A 21,528-nucleotide genomic window follows, 5' to 3' on the forward strand; every position below is an offset into this window, starting at 1 on the left:
GACAGTGCATATCAGAGCAAAAACCCCAAAATCTGGTCGAAGGAATTGACCGTAGAGCTTCGAGAGAGGATTGTATCACAGTCACAGATCTGATGAAGGGTACCAAAAAATGTCTGCAGCATTGAAGGTCCCGAAGAACACAGTGGCCTCCATTATTCTTAAATGGAAGAAGTTTGGAACCACCAAGACTCTTCCTAGAGCTGGCCGCCCAGCCAAACTGAACAATCGGGGGAGATGGGCCTTAGAGCTCTAGAGTTCCTAACCTTCCAGAAGGACAACCATCTCTGCAGCACTCCACCAATCAGATAGAGTGGCAGTAAATGGCACATGACAGCCTGCTTGAATATTGCCAAAAGGCACCTAAAGACTCTCAGACCATGAGAAACAAGATTCTCTGGTCTGATGAAACCAAGATTGAACTCTTTGGCCTGAATGCCAAGCGTCACGTCTGGAGGAAACCTGGCACCATCCCTACAGTATAGCATGGTGGTGGCAGCATCATGCTGTCGGGATGTTTTCATCGGCAGGGACAGAGAGACTAGTCAGGATCGAGGAAAAGATGAATGGAGCAAAGTATAGAGAGATCCTTGATGAAAACCTGCTCCAGAGCGCTCAGGACCTCAGACTGGGGCAAAAGTTCACCTTCCAACAGGACAATGACCCAAAGCACACAGCCAAGACAAGCAGGAGTGGCTTCGGGACAAGTCTCAATGTCCTTGAGTGGCCCAGCCAGAGCCAGGACTTGAACCCAATCTCTGGAGAGACCTGAAAATAGCTGTGTATCAATGCTCCCCATCCAACCTGGCAGAGCTTGAGAGGATCTGCAAAGAAGAATGGGAGTAAGTCCCCAAATACAGGTGTGCCAACCTTGTAGCGTCATACCCAAGAAGACTCGATGCTGTAATCTCTGCCAAAGGTGCTTCAACAAAGTACTGAGTAAAGGGTCTGAATACTTATGTAAATGTAATATTTCCGTTTTATTTTTTCTAAATGAGCAAAAATGTCTAAAAACCTGTTTTTGCTTAGTCATTATGGGGTATTGTGTGTAGACTGATGAGGATCAATTTTAGAATAAAGATGTAACGTAACAAAATGTGAAAAAAGTAAAGGGTCTGAAAAGTTTCCGAAGACACTGTATATAATTTGAGTAACCACTACTCAATTGATGTTTGAGATGTTTGAGTAACCACTACTCAATTGCTTTCATGAGTAAGGCTAGAGACGAGCAACTTTGATGGGGATGGGGGCCACAGATTTAGAGTTAATTTTGTGCAATTCTACACATTTTGCAATCGGGTAGTGAGAAAATGTTTTATTTTTACAGCAAGTTTTCTGCAATCTACACATTTTGCCATGGGACGGAGAAAAGAGTTCGCAATTGTATCGCTAATTTCATGCAATTCTAATAATTTTGCTATGGGTTGGAGAGGAAAAGTTGCTGTTTTACAGCTAATTTCCTGCAATTCTACATGTTTTGCCAAAGGGTGGAGACAAATGTTTGCAGTTTTTAATATGATATCTGAGTGAGACTGACTAACAAAATCATTGGGGTCCCCCCGGCAGGTAATTCGACCATGAAAACAAGTTTAGATAGCTGTCCACTAAAATAATTTAGCAATCTAAAAATTGTTTGTTGATATGGGCTAATTGACTGACTATCAGTGACTGACTTAACAGGAGAAACTGCTGATGCACAACCAAATTTCGAAATTGCACCTTGTGTGTTCTACTATTCTAACTCGCAACAGTAAATTGAGACCCTCAACCAACTGCGTTCCTACAAAAAATGTATCTGAGGACCTTCAAAGGGAGGGCATTGCGGTCCGCGGCCTGCCAGTTGCCCTACCCCTTGTTAGGCAATTACTTTTTACAGTGTATCAGTAAAATCATTATAACTAATTGGTAGGTATACCATTATTTGTTACTTCTGTGAACTTTCACTATCCTCCCTCATGAGAGAGAGAAATTATAAAATATCTTGATATGTAGGTTTTTGCTAACGGAAAGACAAGGCACAAGGCAATATTTATTAAACTTACAGAAGGTAATCAATTTCTCCAAAACTAAATATTAAAAGTGTTTTTATTAGTTGGCAGGTGATACCTTTTAAGACTATTTCTGGAAGATGTTTTCTAAGACCCCTTTCCCATCTGCATATCCAGAAATCAAAACCTTTAGTTATGCCTAATTTTAAATATGGAAAATGGTTGAAAAATGTATCTATGCCTAATTTCTAATTTCCCCAAAATATAGACTCTTGCTTTCATTTGACACCCAACTTCATATGCTCCTATGAACTTCACATCTTGGTGCTCGTTGTTCACAATTCATTCATGATTATCCGTAATCGTGGTAGCATCCAGATTAATGTAGAAGTGTTCAGAAACATATTCTATTCTTATTTACAATAAACAGACTCCAAAATGACACAATGCATTATTTACCATTAATTTCTATTGTGCACAACATAATCCAAAACAAAACCAAAACGAAGTGCAAATATATCCAACAAGTTTGTAGTCACAAGCTTGATGTAGTCATTGCATACTATATATGGGCCAAATAGTATACTATATATGGGCCAAATACTTTTGACACAATGTAATACACTACAAGTGAATTTGTCACATACTTATGACACCTTCAAATGTGTCATAAGACACATAATGTGCATTCATTTCTAAATGATAAAACATAATAATACCCTCCAATAAAAGGTGACATTCTCTACTGTCACCTCATATAAAACATTTTATTTCAAATCCACATTGCTGAAGTATTGAGCCAAATTAAAAGCTTTAGCTTCACTGTCCAAATAAATACGTAGGGGAGTGTATGTGAAATGGCACGATTCTGTGTTTTGTAGTCAAAAAGATAGAGGGCGATAAGTGTATCCAATGACATCATCTGGTATGTATCATGTGATTTTAACCAATTATGAGTAGACATGTCTGCTCATAAATGGTTAAAATCACATTATACACACGATACCCACGAGATGATACAAACATGAGACATGTGGGTCGTTCCACGAATAGTGCCTCTATCTTTTATATATTTATTCGTAACCACCATTATACATTTTGGCATAAGCTTCTAGATGATTTGTGAAGCATTTATACTATATAAAGCCTTTATAAGTTGTAGTTTGTTTAAAGTGGGACCACATTATTTCCCTTTGCCACTGGATGGCAGGCACACCAAGTGCACGTGAGTCAGCTTTGGAACCCACTTATGCAAAACGTGTTGTGCATGTGAAGATAAGTTGTGTATGTGAACATTTGTTGTACATCAGGCTAGCATGTGACATCAACGATCCTCCTGCAAGTCATTCGTATAGTCACACATAAAGTTAAAGAAAGGGTTGAAGATGAGATTGTTTTGTGGATTTAATCTCTAATAGTACTTATTTCCCTTTGCGATATATACACTTGGGTTTTACAGATACTGTGCCTGCTTGCCTGTCAAATAGACTAGAGCAACCTGATTATAGACTGTTCCTAGGTCTGAAAACCAAATGTAGACACAGCAAGAAGTACTGTCCATCCTTGAATAGTTAATAATGTATGTTATTAGGGAGGGTTTCTTGGGATTTTCTTCATCAAATGGCATACCACTGTTGTTCTGCATGGATCATGAGATGTTGCGAATAGTAGATGAGACAAGAATTCATTCTATACATTTCTTAAAGCCTCCCGTGCAGTCTTGGTCATTTTATTTTGAAATCATCACTCTATGTCTGTGTCTTTATGACATTTTCTATTTATTTGTTCAACATGGAATTTATCAGGGAGTCATACTGAGATCATGGTTTCTTTTACAGATAAGCCCTGAATTACAGAAATTACACACATACATATACATAATGAAAATAACTAAATACATTTGTAATAATTTTTTCCCCCTGAGCCTCCTTTGGCTCTCAGTCTGATTGTGTGGACCTTAGGAAACACAGGTTAAGATATTTACATACAGAGCCTTGATTGACTGATAGGATCGTCTAGAGCCCACCGCCTTACCCAGATGAACAGTCATTGGTCTACTCTGTTATAATTTTATTTATTTTTTATTTAACCTTTATTTAACCAGGTAGGCAAATTGAGAACACGTTCTCATTTACAATTGCGACCTGGCCAAGATAAAGCAAAGCAGTTCGACACATACAACAACACATAGTTACACATGGAGTAAAAACAAACATATAGTCAATAATACAGTGAAAAAAATAAGTCTACAGTATATACAATGTGAGCAAGTGAGGTGAGATAAGGGGGGTGAAGGCAAACAGATATATGTATAAATAAATAAAAATATAAAAAGGCCATGGAGGCGAAGTGAGTACAACACAGCAAGTAAAATAAAAACTAAAAAAAACACTGGAATGGTTGGTTTGCATTGGAAGAAAGTGCAAAGTAGAGACAGAAATAATGGGGTGCAAAGGAGCAAAATAAATTAATAAATAAATACAGTAGGTAAAGAGGTAGTTGTTTGGGCTAAATTGTAGATGGGTTATGTACAGGTGCAGTAATCTATGAGCTGCTCTGACAGCTGGTGCTTAAAGCTAGTGAGGGAGATAGGTGTTTCCAGTTTCAGAGATTTTTGTAGTTCGTTCCAGTCATTGGCAGCAGAGAACTGGAAGGAGAGGCGTCCAAAGGAAGAATTGGTTTTGGGGGTGACTAGAGAGATATACCTGCTGGAGCGCGTGCTACGGGTAGGTGCTGCTATGGTGACCAGCGAGCTGAGATAAGGGGGGACTTTACCTAGCAGGGTCTTGTAGATGACCTGGAACCAATGGGTTTGGCGACGAGTATGAAGCGAGGGCCAGCCAACGAGAGTGTACAGGTCGCAGTGGTGGGTAGTATATGGGGCTTTGGTGACAAAACGGATGGCACTGTGATAGACTGCATCCAATTTATTGAGTAGGGTTTTGGAGGCTATTTTGTAAATGACATCACCGAAGTCGAGGATTGGTAGGATGGTCAGTTTTACAAGGGTATGTTTGGCAGCATGAGTAAAGGATGCTTTGTTGCGGAATAGGAAGCCAATTCTAGATTTGACTTTGGATTGGAGATGTTTGATGCGGGTCTGGAAGGAGAGTTTACAGTCTAACCAGACACCTAGGTATTTGTAGTTGTCCACATATTCTAAGTCAGAGCCGTCCAAAGTAGTGATGTTGGACAGGCGGGCCGGAGCAGGCAGCGATCGGTTGAAGAGCATGCATTTGGTTTTACTTGTATTTAAGAGCAGTTGGAGGCCACGGAAGGAGAGTTGTATGGCATTGAAGCTCGCCTGGAGGGTTGTTAACACAGTGTCAAAAGAAGGGCCAGAAGTATACAGAATAGTGTCGTCTGCGTAGAGGTGGATCAGAGAATCACCAGCAGCAAGAGCGACATCATTGATGTAAACAGAGAAGAGAGTCGGTCCAAGAATTGAACCCTGTGGCACCCCCATAGAGACTGCCAGAGGCCCGGACAACAGACCCTCCGATTTGACACACTGAACTCTATCAGAGAAGTAGTTGGTGAACCAGGCGAGGCAATCATTAGAGAAACCAAGGCTGTCGAGTCTGCCAATGAGGATGTGGTGATTGACAGAGTCAAAAGCCTTGGCCAGGTCAATGAATACGGCTGCACAGTATTGTTTCCTATCGATGGCGGTTACGATATCGTTTATGACCTTGAGCGTGGCTGAGGTGCACCCATGACCAGCTCTGAAACCAGATTGCATAGCGGAGAAGGTGTGGTGTGATTCGAAATGGTCGGTAATCTGTTTGTTGACTTGGCTTTCGAAGACCTTAGAAAGGCAGGGTAGGATAGATATAGGTCTGTAGCAGTTAGGGTCAAGGGTGTCCCCCCCTTTGAAGAGGGGGATAACCGCAGCTGCTTTCCAATCTTTGGGTATCTCAGACGACACGAAAGAGAGGTTGAAGAGGCTAGTAATAGGGGTGGCAACAATTTCAGCAGATAGTTTTAGAAAGAAAGGGTCCAGATTATCTAGCCCGGCTGATTTGTAAGGGTCCAGATTTTGCAGCTCATTAAGAACATCAGCTGACTGTATTTGGGAGAAAGAGAAATGGGGAAGGCTTGGGCGAGTAGCAGAGGGGAGGGCAGTGCTGTTGTCCCGGGTAGGGGTAGCCAGGTGGAAAGCATGGCCAGCCGTAGAAAAATGCTTATTGAAATTCTCAATTATAGTGGATTTGTCGGTGGTGACAGTGTTTCCTATCTTCAGGGCGGTTGGAAGCTGGGAGGAGGTGTTCTTATTCTCCATGGACTTTACGGTGTCCCAGAACTTTTTTGAATTTGTGTTGCAGGAAGCAAATTTCTGCTTGAAAAAGCTAGCCTTGGCTGTTCTAACTGCCTGTGTATATTGGTTTCTGGCTTCCCTGAAAAGTTGCATATCACGGGGGCTGTTCGATGCTAATGCAGAACGCCATAGGATGTTTTTCTGTTGGTTAAGGGCAGTCAGGTCAGGAGAGAACCAAGGGCTATATCTGTTCCTGGTTCTACATTTCTTGAATGGGGCATGCTTATTCAAGATGGTGAGGAAGGCATTTTTAAAAAATGACCAGGCATCCTCTACTGACGGGATGAGATCAATATCCTTCCAGGATACCCCGGCCAGGTCAATTAGGAAGGCCTGCTCGCTGAAGTGTTTCAGGGAGCGTTTGACAGTGATGAGTGGAGGTCGTTTGACCGCTGACCCATTACGGATGCAGGCAATGAGGCAGTGATCGCTGAGATCTTGGTTAAAAACAGCAGAGGTGTATTTGGAGGGCAAGTTTGTTAGGATGATATCTATGAGGGTACCCGTGTTTACGGAATTAGGGTGGTACCTGGTAGGTTCATTAATAATTTGTGTGAGATTGAGGGCATCAAGCTTAGATTGTAGGGTGGCTGGGGTGTTGAGCATGTTCAAATTTAGGTCACCTAGCAGCACGAGCTCTGAAGATAGATGGGGGGCAATCAGTTCACATATAGTGTCCAGAGCACAGCTGGGGGCAGAGGGTGGTCTATAGCAGGCGGCAACGGTGAGAGACTTGTTTTTAGAGAGGTGGATTTTTAAAAGTAGAAGTTCAAATTGTTTGGGAACAGACCTGGATAGTATAACAGAACTCTGCAGGCAGTCTTTGCAGTAGATTGCAACACCGCCCCCTTTGGCCGTTCTATCTTGTCTGAAAATATTGTAATTGGGGATAAAAATGTCTGAATTTTTGGTGGTCTTTCTAAGCCAGGATTCAGACACGGCTAAAACATCCGGGTTGGTAGAGTGTGCTAAAGCAGTGAACAGAACAAACTTAGGGAGGAGGCTCCTAATGTTAACATGCATGAAGCCAAGGCTATTACGGTTACAGAAGTCATCAAAAGAGAGCGCCTGGGGAATAGGAGTGGAGCCAGGTACTGCAGGGCCTGGATTCACCTCTACATCACCAGAGGAACAGAGGAGAAGTAGGATAATGGTACGGCTAAAAGCTATGAGAATTGGTCGCCTAGAGCTACCAGAGCAGAGAGTAAAAGGAAGTTTCTGGGGGCGATAAAATAATCAGATCACATTGTGACCTATGACCAAAAGTTCCCCCCACCTGGACAGGCTGAAATTCAAGATTTGTTTTTCAAACAGCTCTTACACAATTTCAGTGTTATTTCAACCTCATAGTGTAGAAATAACTTTTTTTTTTTTTTACTTCACGTTATGCTCTCTAAGGCTGTTAAGTTAACTAAGTTAAATTAATGTATTCAGCCACTACTTTTTATCCCTATTATTCATTAATAAATATGTCACGCCACTATGTCACATCACTTCACTATATTCTTTCTCTTTTTGTGTGAGTCTCACATTGCGTCCAGTGACTTAACTGAGTATGGACACAACATTGCAGACTGCTCACAGAGCATCATATTTGCCACAATGCTCACCACACAATGGCTATCGCAATGAAGTAGTGAGAAGAAAAGCTTCCTATGACTTCATCATAAGTAAATAATTATCTTTTAAATAACAGGAAAGGTGCCGTAGCATATCATTTGACCAAGCTGGCACAGTGTGCATGTTCCTCTATTGGACCCTGGTGAGACATGTGAGACAGACAGCAAATGGGGTAATATACTATCAACTTCTGACACTCATGTGACTCACTCAGCATAGATAAAGCTTTTCATTTGCTGCCCACCACCACCACCCTCCACTCCCACAGAGAGGAGATGCCTTTTGAGGAGGGATTTATTAACCTCTGACTCTTAACTCTGAGAATTTGTAAGGAAGAAAAGCAAACAGGGATTTGAACAAAGGACTCACATTCAAGTGTGCTGTCTTACCTGTGTGTTTTTTTTTACAACTTAAAAGTGTACATTTTACATTTATCAGATGTTCTTATACAGATCGACTTACAGGACCAATTATGGTTAAGTGCCTTGCTCAAGTGCACATCAACAGATTTGTTACAGAGCCAACTCTTCGATTTGGACCAGCGACCTTTCAGTTACTGGCCCCATGCTCTAAATCACTAGGCTACCTGCCTGTAAGAGTGATTTGGGCACACAAAGTGGAGAATTAGAAATTCTGTTGAAATAATTAGTCCATACCATTTCAGAACCTTAGACCTATGGAATATTTGGTCTCATGCATAACTCCTGAACATTGTAGTTCTTTTGGTGTTACATATTCATTATCAAAAGGGCGAGGCGAGACATTCTGATTAAGATCAGTGGTATCAGACCTGACCTGCTTGGCTATTCACTTCCCCTTAAACACGGGACAGTCAGTCAGTCTGATGGTAGTCAAACCTTGTTACCAAACACATGACCGCCATAATCTACACAACAGCGTTCAAGTCAATCGCACTATAGTTCAACTCCTGATCCAGAAGATAATGTGTTTTATACGGTCATTATGATTGTATCATTATTCTTAACTAGTATCATTTTGCCCTTTGTGGAAGGATATTGGGTTCACTAGGTTAACCATCATGATGTACTGCACTGCATGTCCAATCTGGGTTGTGGATCAAATAAATCAGAATAATTTAAATTCAATGTTGACAGATAAAATTGTTAATTAGAACAGAAAAGTCTGCATGAGGCAGATATGAGGGTAATTCTTGTAAGCGATTTGCTTGAAAGGATTGATTTAATCCAGTGGTTATTAAAGCTGTGCCAAATGGATCATGTGTGTATGGTTTCTTTGAATTGTCTTTATTCGAGTTCAATGAATGAACAGAGGCCAAACAACGACATGAACCTAAAACCATGTTAGGTAACAGCAGATCAGGTCTTAAAGGGGCAATCTGAGATTCAAAAAACAACAAAATGAGCACCTTGCCAATGTTTTGGTAAACAGACACTGTATAGCTTCAAAGCATGGTTAAAGCTATCATTTTGATCTCACGGATAGTCAGCCATGAGATCAAAATGTTAGCTTTAATAATTAAATGCATTTGAAGCTATGTTTGTATGTTTACAATTACATTGTATACTAACAATGGAGTAAAATAAGTTTATAGTTTGAGGGTGTAAGACAGTGAAACTAAGCTTATGAGGCATTTATAAGCTCTTCAAGAATCAATAGCTTTATCATTGATTTAAAAGTCCCAAAATAGAAGTAACAATCCAAGATTGCCCCTTTAATCAGATGGATGAATGTAAACTGAGAACAAATCTCGTGAGGACAGATTCAAGCGACAACTTTCATGAGAATTTTATTTCTGGGTAACCAAGATTGCGTGAGAATTGATTACATCAGATACAGTGACAATATTTTTCTTGGCTTTGCAGCTGTACATATTTTAGTGTTATGAGTGCGAAGTTATACTCACATTTATCCTAGCTCCTCTGAGGAGCCCCCACCTGTTCCTGATGGGTAGCCACCATGGCTTGCTCCACTGGGGCCCTGCCAGCCTCCTCCCCAGCCTACCCCTGCCTCCCAGGCCCTAACAGACTTTGTTTGATAATCCCTAATGGGTCCTCAATCACAACCCTTCACAGTACAGTAGTAGGATGTTCTAGGAACTGAGGCACCCAGGACCGGCTCTAGCCTCTTGGGGGCCCCCTTGCAAGATTTGGTTGGGGCCCCCCACCTCATTGCAAAACATTTTAGTGGCCTCCCTCTTGATGGTGGAGAGAAATCAACATTTGAAAGTTAATTTCCTACAAGCCTGCAAGTTAATTTCCTGTCTCTCCCCCCATGGCAAAATGTGTAGAATTGCAGAAAACTTGCTTTAAAACGGCAAAAGGCTAATATCCTGCGATTCTACACATTTTGCAATGACTTATGCCAGGGTTAATATGATACGAGTGAGAATGAATAACAAAATCAATGGGGGCCCCCTGGAGGTCAAGTTTAGATAGCTGAATAGACTAATTGTTACGGAATCATGGGTCGCTCCCTTTCAAAAACTACCAATCTAAAAATAGTTAGTTGACATGACTAATTGAGTGACTGTCAGTGACTGACATAAGAGAAAAACTGCTCATACACAACCAAATTTCCAAATTGCACCTGATGTATTGTACTATTCTTAATCTCAATAGTAAGTTGAAATCTCGACTGAGTTCCTAAAAAAGAGTCCGGGGGCCCTAAGTGGCCGCTTATGTCGCCTATGCCTGGAACCACATCTCCTGCAAGAATGTGGTCCCATCATGGAGATAAAACACCTGAGAGATAAAACTACTATCTCTATGGTCACCACCAGCGGAACTTGCCCCAGCCTGGCCATGTTGTTGAGACCCTTTCTGATCAAAGGGTGACAGACATCGCACTCTGTCTGGATCCTATACTTACTGACGGGCCGCCCCCAGACGGTGAAGTTAGGCAACAACACATCTGCCACGCTGACCATCAACACGGGCGCCCCTCAGGGGTGTGTCCTTTGTCCCCTCCTGTACTCCCTGTTCAACCAAGACCGCGCACAACTCCAGCATCAAAAAGTTTCCCGACGACACGACGGTGGTAGGACTGATCACCGGCGACGATGAGGCAGCCTAGAGGGAGGAGGTCAGAGACTTGGCAGTCTGGTGCCAGGACAACAACCTCTCCCTTAACGTCAACAAGACAAAAGAGCTGATCATGGTCTAAATGAAATGGAGGGGCGATCACAACCCAATCCACATCGATGGGGCTGTAGTGGAGTGGGTTGAGAGCTTCGAGTTCCTCGGTGTCCACATCACTAAGGAATTAACATGGTCCACACACACCCACACAGTTGTGACGAGGGCACGAAAGCGCTTCTTCCCCCTCAGGAAGCTGAAAATACTTGCCCTCAGGTCCTCCAAAAGTTATATAGATGTACCATTGATAGCATTTTGACAGGCTGCATTACCTCTTGGTATGGCAGCTGTTGAGTACGGCCCAGTACAACCAGGACCTTTATACCAGGCGTGTCAGCAGAAGGCACAACATTTTTTCAAAGTCTCCAGCCACCCAAGCCATAGACTGTTCTCTCTGCTACCTATGCACCAAGTCTGGAACCAACAGGACCCTGAACAGCTTCCACACACAAGCCATAAGACTGATAAACAAGACTGATAAATAACTAATCAAATGGCTACCTTCATTGACCCTTCTTTGCATTAACTCTATGCACACACACTGGACTATACCCATACACTTACACATGCATACTGACGCCATGCACACACTCAGCACATACGCTGCCGCTACTGTCTATTATCTGTCCTGTTGCCTAGTCATTTTACCCCTATATGTACATACAGTAGCTACCTCAATTACCTCGTACCCCTGCACAGTGGAGGCTGCTGAGGGGAGGACGGCTCACAATAATTGCTGGAGCAGAGTGAATGGAATGGCATCAAATCAAATCATGTGTTTGATGTATTTGATACCATTCCACTAACTCCACTCCAGCCATTACCACATGCCCGTCCTCCCCAATTAAGGTGCCACCAACCTCCTGTGCGGTATACTTCCTGTATCTAGCCATGTTATTTTTACTCATTATTGTTATTTGTTATTCACTGTGTATTTATTCCTTGCGTCAATATTTCTATTTTTTATCTTTAACTCTGCATTGTTGGAAAAGGATCCCTAAGTGTCACGATCGTGTGGCGGATTAACGGACCAAAATGCAGCTTTTGGAAAATAAGCCATCTTCTTTTATTATAACACGAAGATGAACACGACACAAAAACACTTTAACAAAACGACCGTGAAGCTACAAACGTTGTGCACTAACATACAGGCTACTAACGTTCTTACATAGACAATTACCCACAACCAATGAGAGCCTATGGCTACCCTAAATAAGGCTCCCAATCAGAGACAACCGAAATCAGCTGTCTCTAATTGGGAACTCATTCAGGTAACCATAGACTCTCCTAGATAACTAACCAACATAGACAACACTAGACATATACACTCAACACAAAACCATCTACTACACCCCATAACCCCTTTACCAAATAAACACCCAAAACCAACAAAACATAAACATTACCCATGTCACACCCTGACCTAACTAAAATAATAAAGAAAACAAAGAATAATAAGGCCAGGGCGTGACACTAAGTAAGCATTTCACTGTTAGTCTACACCTGTTGTTTACGAAGCATTGATTTGATTTGATTTTCCAGTTCCAGTTCAAATTGCATTTGACACATATATTTGGCCCAGGTCTGGTCCTAACTACCATTCCCTTGCCAGTCACTGTCCGTTATCATTTATACCTGTCTGTCTTTCCTGTTATACATAATAAACTCAGCAAAAAAAAGAAATGTCCTCTCACTGTCAACTAAGTTTATTATTATGTGTAAATATTAGTATGAACATAACATGATTCAACAACTGAGACAAACTGAACAAGTTCCGCAGACATGTAACTAACAGAAATGGAATAATGTGTCCATGAACAAAGGGGGGGAGGTCAAAATCAAAAGTAACAGTCAGTATCTGGTGTGGCCACCAGCTGCATTATGTACTGCAATGCATCTCCTCATGGACTGCACCAGATTTGCCAGTTCTTGCTGTGAGATGTTACCCCACTCTTCCACCAAGGCACTTGCAAGTTCCCGGACATTTCTGGGGGGAATGGCCCTAGCCCTCACCCTCCATTCCAACCTGTTCAATGGGATTGAGATCCGGGCTCTTTGCTGGCCATGGCAGAACACTGACATTCCTGCAGGAAATCACGCACAGAACTAGCAGTACGGCTGGTGGCATTGTCATGCTGGAGGGTCACCCCTGGTGAGACACAATCGCGACTCGTCAGTGAAGAGCACTTTTTGCCAGTCCTGTCTGGTCCAGCGACGGTGGGTTTGTGCCCATAGGCGACGTTGTTGCCGGTGATTTGTCTGGTGAGGACCTGCCTTACAACAGGCCTACAAGTCCTCAGTCCAGCCTCTCTTTATTGCGGACAGTCTGAGCATTGATGGAGGAACTGTGCATTCCTTTTCTTTTCTTTTTTTTATCCCATTTTCTCCCCAATTTTCGTGGTATCCAATCGCTAGTAATTACTACCTTGTCTCATCGCTACAACTCCCGTACGGGCTCGGGAGAGACGAAGGTCGAAAGCCATGCGTCCTCCGAAGCACAACCCAACCAGCCGTACTGCTTCTTAACACAGCGCGCCTCCAACCCGGAAGCCAGCCGCACCAATGTGTCGGAGGAAACACCGTGTACCTGGCCCCCTTGGCTGGCGCGCACTGCGCCCGGCCCGCCACAGGAGTCGCTGGAGCGCGATGAGACAAGGATATCCCTACCGGCCAAACCCTCCCTACCCCGGACGACGCTATGCCAATTGTGCGTCGCCCCACGGACCTCCCGGTCGCGGCCGGCTGCGACAGAGCCTGGGCGCGAACCCAGAGACTCTGGTGGCGCAGTTAGCACTGTGATGCAGTGCCCTAGACCACTGCGCCACCCGGGAGGGAACTGTGCATTCCTGTTGTAACTCGGGCAGTTGTTGTTGCCATCCTGTACCTGTCCCGCAGGTGTGATGTTCGGATGTACCGATCCTGTGGAGGTGTTGTTACATGTGGTCTGCCACTACGAGGATGATCAGCTGTCCGTCCTGTCTCCCTGTAGCTCTGTCTTAGGCGTCTCACAGTACGGACATTGCAATGTATTGCCCTGGCCTAAGGCACGTTCACGCAGATGAGTAGGGACCCTGGGCAACTTTCTTTTGGTGTTTTTCAGAGTCAATAGAAAGGCCTCTGTAGTGTCCTAAGTTTTCAGGACTGTGACCTTAATTGCCTACCATCTGTAAGCTGTTAGTGTCTTAACAACCGTTCCACAGGTGCATGTTCATTAATTGTTTATGGTTCATTGAACAAGCATGGGAAACAGTTTAAACTCTTTACAATGAAGATCTGTGAGGTTGTTTGGATTTTTACGAATTATCTTTGAAAGACAGGGTCCTGAAAAAGGAACATTTATTTTTTTGCTGAGTTTATATTTATTCTGTCCTTTCATAACCACATAGGCCTACAATGAGTGTATACATTGTACCTTACTAGTCATACAGTGACACGGTGCAGTATCCCACATTTCAGAGAGTAACGCCTGACTACTTGGGACTTCCACTCACGCGGTCTCACACTTTTCTAACACTTGTGCTGTGTTATAGTTAGTTACAAAACGGTTTATTGTTCTCATGATTAACACTAAAATCGATTTTTTTAGCGTAGGTGATAAGATGCCTTCCTCAATTAGTGCAGCGTTATGATCGTGTCTGGTGGTTGCAGACCAAAAAGTCACACTTTCTCCTGAGAAGCCATGTGCCTACTCCGTAACGAATGTAGGAACGGGCATGACAGTTAGAGGCGCACCCATAAATAGGGCCTGCAGTCACCACCCAATCCATGAGCAATAGTCTACTGTCACCTCTTACCACAACTTAGTCAACAAGCGGTGACTTTATACACAGGGCATTGAATCAAGTTATTTCAGTTTTATTAGAATGGAGTACCAAAAAGCATCAGAGATTAATGGCGTCTGCAATGGAAAAATTGTTACAGAATATCTCAACGGGTTCAGTGAAAAATCCATAGAGGCAAAGAAAGCTGAATTGATGGGCAAGGAGGAGAAGTCCCACAAGGAGTCAGAGGATGTGTGCAAGATATCTGCCATTGAAGGAGCCTACGGCGTTGTACTTCGCGAACTGGGAGAAGACGTGGAACGTGAGGGTCTACTGCGTACACCATTACGGGCAGCCAAAGCAATGCAGTTCCTCACCAAAGGTTATCACGAGACAGTAAATGGTGAGAGCATTGACCGTCCTGCACAAATAGTTGTAAATGTATTTAATTATATCTAAAATATATGATAGATTGTGAGGTAGATTGTGATGTTCAAAGGACAAGGAGAACAATCTTAAAAGGTTCTGTTCTTTACAGTTTTATTATGCATTTAATGTGTGGTCTTATATATTTACACAAGCCTATTTAAAACTAATTTAGCCTTGCTCATTCCTCAGGCTGCATAGTCTTGATAAACTGTCCACACAGCTACAGTGCAAGTTGATATGTGTGCACGATTCATTTAGCTTTGGAGATATCAGACCTCCATTGTTATTTTAAACATTACTGGAAACAGCCATAGACACATACATCATTGGAAGCAACAAAGTGTAATTCAGATTTTGACTAGCTGTTCATTTTGAGTTTTCATTGTATTCATCAGGTCATATTCTATTTGCTGCAAAGAGCGTGGTCCATTACTTTACATTTTCCTCATGGCACCCAGTGTCTCTGCAAATTGAGATCGCAAGTAGAGAAAACTCATTCTGCATACAAAGCTGCCATCTGGAGTTGGGTAAAACAATTGTTCCACTTGTTTCTCTTACCTCGTCTTCCCCAGACATCCTGAACAATGCCATCTTTGACGAGAACCACAACGAGATGGTGATCGTGAAGGACATTGAAATGTTCTCTCTCTGTGAGCACCATCTCGTGCCCTTCTTTGGCAAGGTGAAAACCAATGATGTATGATGAAGCCATGAAGCAGTACATGCGTATTATTTGGACTTACATAGCATCAGTTTGGATCATTTGATACCTATAACCCATTCTGACACTCAGAACATCCCTTGTTTCATTTGTTGTTGTTGAAATCCTGCTAATGTCAATGGTATATGGGTAACAAATCAGACGTCCTCTGATTTTATTATTGAATTTGCTACTATGTGCTTTGTTTCAACACCAAAGGTTCACATTGGATATCTACCAAATAATAAAGTGGTTGGTCTGAGCAAGCTGGCAAGGTCAGTGATCATATTTAGTGGCTATCATATTCCCAAAGATATGCATGCAGGCACGTACGCACACACACAAGTGCACACATGAACGCACACACAGACATGTGCACGCATGCACACACACACACACACACATGCACGTTCTGAGTTACTTGGTACTGTACTAACTTCCCCTTTTATTGCTTCATTTATTTCAGGATTGTTGAAATGTTCAGCAGGAGGCTTCAAGGCGAGTATCCTTTGGTCCTTTCGGTATCACTATCACCGAGCAGCTTGCTGAGAGAGTCTGTGGGTTTGAGTGTATCTAGAGTATTAACCTCTGCTCTTTATGTTTGTTGTTCCCGCTACAGTGCAGGAACGCCTGACCAAGCAGATCGCTACAGCAATCTCAGAGGCATTAGAGCCTGCAGGCGTAGCAGTCGTCATTGAGGCAGCGTGAGTGTCTTTTTACTATGTACTACATGTCTGGTATTACATGTGAATTACATTGTATTGCTCCATATATTTCTATGCCCGAATGAATTGCAAACCCATGCTACACTAACTGTGTCAGGTATTATGCCATGGCTGACAGGAGGTTGTTAAGCCCGCTTTTGTTTTATGTGTTTTGGATCAATTCATTCAATGAATCGAAGAGTTGTTCTCAAGAGTGCACCAGTTGATCTGTTTTGAATTAGAACAACTGAGTTTGGACCATTGTATTGTGTGTTTCAGTCATATGTGCATGGTGATGAGGGGTGTGCAGAAGATGAACAGCAAGACCGTGACAAGCGCCATGCTGGGACTCTTCCAAGAGGATCCCAAGACCCGGGAGGAGTTCTTGGCTCTGATCAAAAACAACTGACCCACTTGGACCGTTGTTACCTCACCCTGTCTTTCCAAGCAAAAACAGCAATCTCTCCAGCTATCACCAAACATTGCCAGATTGTTTTCTTATTTTTCTCTTCTGCATCTCAGTCTTTCATTGATCTTAGCTAAGTATGTTCTGTCACGTAGGGGACTTTATCTTAGTTGGTTCCAATAAGGGTGCGAGGGTGGGGGGTGGGGGGGGGGACTCTTCATGGTGGGTAGCACTGCATTTGAAGGAATATTTTCCAACTATCTGTGAAAGTACCAAACCAGGGGTTGAAATACTATTTGAAATCTTTCAAATATTTTGAGCGCTTTTCTATAGTGCACCTGGAGTAAAGATCCGGGGTTTGCAGTTTGGGACAATTGCTAAAACTGATATATCAGGGAGTCATGATCAGGGATTAAAAACTATAAGGAACTTGATAACTTTATAAGTTATGTGTGGTCCTTGGATCGTTTCACATTAAGTGCTGCTGCCAAAGGCCCCTCTGTACCCACCTTCAGAGGAAACGCCTTACCGTTACTGTATCGCAAGTGCTTACATTGTTTAGATGTTTTCTTAGTATTTTGGCTGTATATTATGTACATGGTATTCTTAGAAACTTGAAGCTGAAATATGACCCTCATAACATTGACATTTGTTCTGTTTGAACTTAACTCTTGTGCTAGTAAGGGGTGTTAATATCTAGTTGTGCAATGGCTCAAGGTAATAATGATATAGGAGCATAACAATAACAATGGAAATGTTCTGTAAATGCCTCTAACCCAAATGTTGTATCACATGAGCATGATGATGCTGATGATTACTTGTCTCGTGTTTGGAAAAAGTTTCCCATCTAGTTAATGTTAAAAATGTTGATTTGTCAATCTTATGAGTTTGAACATTACATTTAGAAATAAATAAATATTTAACCTGCTTTAAAGTTGCTTTCTTGGTTTTGTAATTAAGATATTTGCTTTAGGACAAGAGTTGCCTCGATTTCCCGGATTCTATAAGCTGAATTAGTGCGGAGTGTGTTCATATTCATTAAATGCACATTTATATGTATTAAGTATTAACCTGGATGAACAGGTATTTTTTGTTGAATAAGATACAGGTACCTGTCAAAATAAAGGAAATCCTTGAGAAAATAAGGGATACAAAGTACTGCATACTGAAGGAAGGTACTTCCATACAGGTGTGATTCCTTAGTTAATTAAGCATCACATCATGCTTTGTAAAATAAAGAGGTTAAAATGATGTCACACAAGCAATTAACCAAAGTTGTATGGAGATGTATGCTCAATACAAAAGTGTAACCCATTCACTGCAACTCTGTCACAAAAAAAATGGAAAAGGCAATTACCCAAAAGAGAAAGGAATGAATTGGTTTGTCTGCCACCAATGAAAACCCATGCATGCCTTAATAAGATGACTAGTAAAAATAGTATAAGATATCACTTTCACTTAAAGTTGAAAGGGTTGACAACTATGCTGGATAAAATTCAAGATAGTTGGGAACAGATTTGACCATGGCATCAGGTTTATGAACCGATATTCAAAACAACAATTGAGGCATCAATCTGTTCTTTTCAATTTAAACTATTATATAGAATTCTATCCGCAAAATGAATGCTCAATATATGGGGCATTGAACAGTCAGCCCTGTGCAGATTCTGTCACTAGGAAACAGAATCAACAAATCATCTCTTTTGGTACTGTCCTTGAGTGGCTGGCTCTTTAGGAGTCAGGTCCAGGAATGGTTGGTAACCCCCTAAGGTCGATGTCTACACCCCTCGCGGAAATCAAATGAGCATAATACAAACATCCCCATAAAAATCTGTCAGTTTAAGCTAGAGATGTCTGTTTTGTTTTTGCTTTGGATGTGTCTAGGGCTGTGGTGGTCATGACATTTTGTCAGCCAGTGATTGTCCAGTTTATAACTGCCGATTTCCCAGTAATTGACTATTAATAACATACATTTAGCATCTCCTGGCATCCACGCATAGCCTACAAGCCACTGATGCAGACCTTCCGAACATCTACATTTTTAAAAGTTGAATAAATATTTCAAAAGAACAGAATAGCATACTCTGAGTTGTCCTTATGTTAGGCCCTGATCTGACTATGCCATATGGCTGTGGGCAACTCTCGTTCATTTAGCAAACAAGATTGGCTTAGAATGCCGGGGCATTATTTTATATCATTTTATAACACGAAGAACACAATTGAGCATAGCTGAATAAAAGTGTGCACATGCGGCTATTCTGTGTTGAGCGGTTAACAAACAAACAGGTACTCCTATATGATTAATTTAGAGTTATTAATGTAACTTTGGTTGTTCTACAAACATTGGGCTATGTGTTTTGATTTTTAATACATTGTAAGGCTGCATGATGCGACTCTAATGATGATTAGAAAAAAAGTCTCACATTTGTTAGCGGTATCCCCTTTGTGTGGCTGTAATGCCCCCTAAAAAAATCCATGCCATATGCAGCCAGTGGCTGTTGTGACCTTGGCCTAAATATAATAATTATAATTTCCTTCTCTGTGCTCCTAAGCACCTCTCACTCAAATGGCTCTCCATCACAAGATTGAGTCTTTCTCACAGGCTACAAGTGAAGACAGACACATCAGGGACACAAATGTGCATGTCCTTTTCCAATTCCGAGGCGCATATTGAAGATATTGGAAAAACTGTCCACATGTAATTTTCGTCAGCCAATAAGATAAGTAGACCGAATGAACAGCATAAGCACTAGCCCATGTTAATCTATTATCCTTGATAGTACAAAAGTTGACCTATTCTATTCTGTGCGAGAAATAAATATTCCAAACATAGTTAGAGACAGTTGATAGAGCCCAAATTATTACAACTGGCAGGTGGCTTAGTGGTTAGAGCATTGGACTACTAACTGAAAGGTTGCAAGATCGAATCCCAAAGCCGACAAGGTAAACATCTGTCGTTCTGCCCCTGAACAAGGCCTTTAACCCACGGTTCCTAGGCTGTCATTGAAAATAAGAATTTGTTCTTTACTGAATTGCCTAGTTAAATAAAGGGAGAAAAAAAACTTTAAGCAATGAGGCTGACGTAACAGATCAGAATGTTGATAAACTATGTCTATTTCGTCACATTATAAGCACAGAAATCCACACAAGGCAGTAGACTACAAGCGTGAATGTTCCATTAGCAGGAAAACACTGTTCTCAAAAGAGACTGCAAATGTGATTATGCATGTAATGCTTTTATTATAAAAGGTGCATTTTTATGGTGAAAATGATCTCCACAAAACTTTAAACTCACACGCTGCGTATGTAGGCCAGTTAGGCTCTACACCTGTTGTAAAGCAGATTAATGTGCTTAATTTTCAGAAGTTATTTGACCTTCTCCCATTCCTCACTGCTGCTGATCTCATGATTAGCCATTGACTACACGGACTTCCCCGCGACATTGTCTCAGATCGTGGGCCCCAGTTTGTAGCACGGTATTGGAAGGCCTTCTGTTCCCATCGGTGAGTCTCTCCTCGGGGTTCAAGCCTCAGTCGAATGGGCAAACTGAGCGAAGTTCCTCCGCTGCTTCGTCTCCGCTCATGCCAGCAACTGGAGCAAGTTCCTCATCTGGGTGGAGTAATAATCATAACACACTGCCAAACTCGTCTGCTGGACAGTCGCTGTTTGAGTGTCAGTTCGGGTTCGCCCCCCATTTCCTGAACAAGAGGCCGACGTGAGGGTGCCATCAGCCAAGGCGTTCATTGTTGTCGCCGCACCTGGATCAGAGTCCGATCCTCCTTGCTCCTCTGTCCCACACCAACATCAGGCAAACTGGCACCGAAGACCTCTTCGGCTCCTCCGACTGGGTCAACGGGTGTGTCTCGCAACCTGTGATCGTCCCTTAAAAGGTGGACTCGTGGAAGCTCACTCCTTGCGACAAAGGACCATTCAAGATCCTGAGTCGCATCAACCTATCGTCTCCAGCTTCCCAGGTCCGGGGGGGGGGGTACTGTCATGGCTCTTCCTGACATCAGAGACCACCATATAAACTTTTATTGGACTCAGGTGTGTCTTATTATTTCATTATTGTGTCCCTGTTAAAAGAGGTGTGTTTTCTGTGGTCCTTTGCATAAGCTTGAATTGTTTACCATGTGCGTTCGTTTCCTGAGTGAGTTTGAGACTTAGTGTTTGTTATTTTTTCATGTGTACTGTGACCCTGCCGCTACCGTATCAGTAAAGTATTATGTTTATTCTTAACCACCGATTCCTCGTCTGGTCTCTTCTCTGCACCTGGGTCCAACCTTACCACGTCACAGCAAGCTTCTGCCACAACATGGACCCAACAGAGATCCCCCAGATCCGGAATGTGATAGCCCACCAAGGATCACTGTTAGGACGTCAGCAAGAACAGCTCTCCCAAATCTCTGCAACCCTTCGGTCACTTGCAGAGTCCCTCCAACCACGGCACGCCCCCAACCCAGGAGGAGCCAATGCCCAGGTCTCTTCG

General features: G+C 42.4%; 1 protein-coding gene across 1 annotated transcript; it reads left to right on the forward strand.

Annotated features, from left to right (window-relative positions):
* Positions 1-14,779: 14,779 nt before the first annotated feature.
* On the forward strand, positions 14,780-17,973 carry LOC129852964 (GTP cyclohydrolase 1-like). The gene is made up of 6 exons (XM_055918571.1): positions 14,780-15,203; positions 15,802-15,911; positions 16,149-16,204; positions 16,396-16,427; positions 16,549-16,633; positions 16,913-17,973. The coding sequence occupies exons 1-6, from the start codon at positions 14,903-14,905 to the stop codon at positions 17,040-17,042; spliced, it is 714 nt and encodes a 237-aa protein (XP_055774546.1). The 5' UTR covers positions 14,780-14,902; the 3' UTR covers positions 17,043-17,973.
* The last annotated feature ends 3,555 nt before the right edge of the window (positions 17,974-21,528 follow it).

Source organism: Salvelinus fontinalis, chromosome 1 (assembly GCF_029448725.1).
Source record: "Salvelinus fontinalis isolate EN_2023a chromosome 1, ASM2944872v1, whole genome shotgun sequence".
Lineage (NCBI taxonomy): Eukaryota > Metazoa > Chordata > Actinopteri > Salmoniformes > Salmonidae > Salvelinus > Salvelinus fontinalis.

Excerpts from the sequence above, each read along its gene's own strand:
- LOC129852964 (XM_055918571.1), top strand. The coding sequence starts at position 14,903 with ATGGAGTACCAAAAAGCATCAGAGATTAATGGCGTCTGCAATGGAAAA. Across the intron at positions 16,428-16,548 it reads GTTCAGCAGGAGGCTTCAAG|TGCAGGAACGCCTGACCAAG; the intron begins GCGAGTATCCTT and ends TTCCCGCTACAG. Across the intron at positions 16,634-16,912 it reads GCAGTCGTCATTGAGGCAGC|TCATATGTGCATGGTGATGA; the intron begins GTGAGTGTCTTT and ends TGTGTGTTTCAG.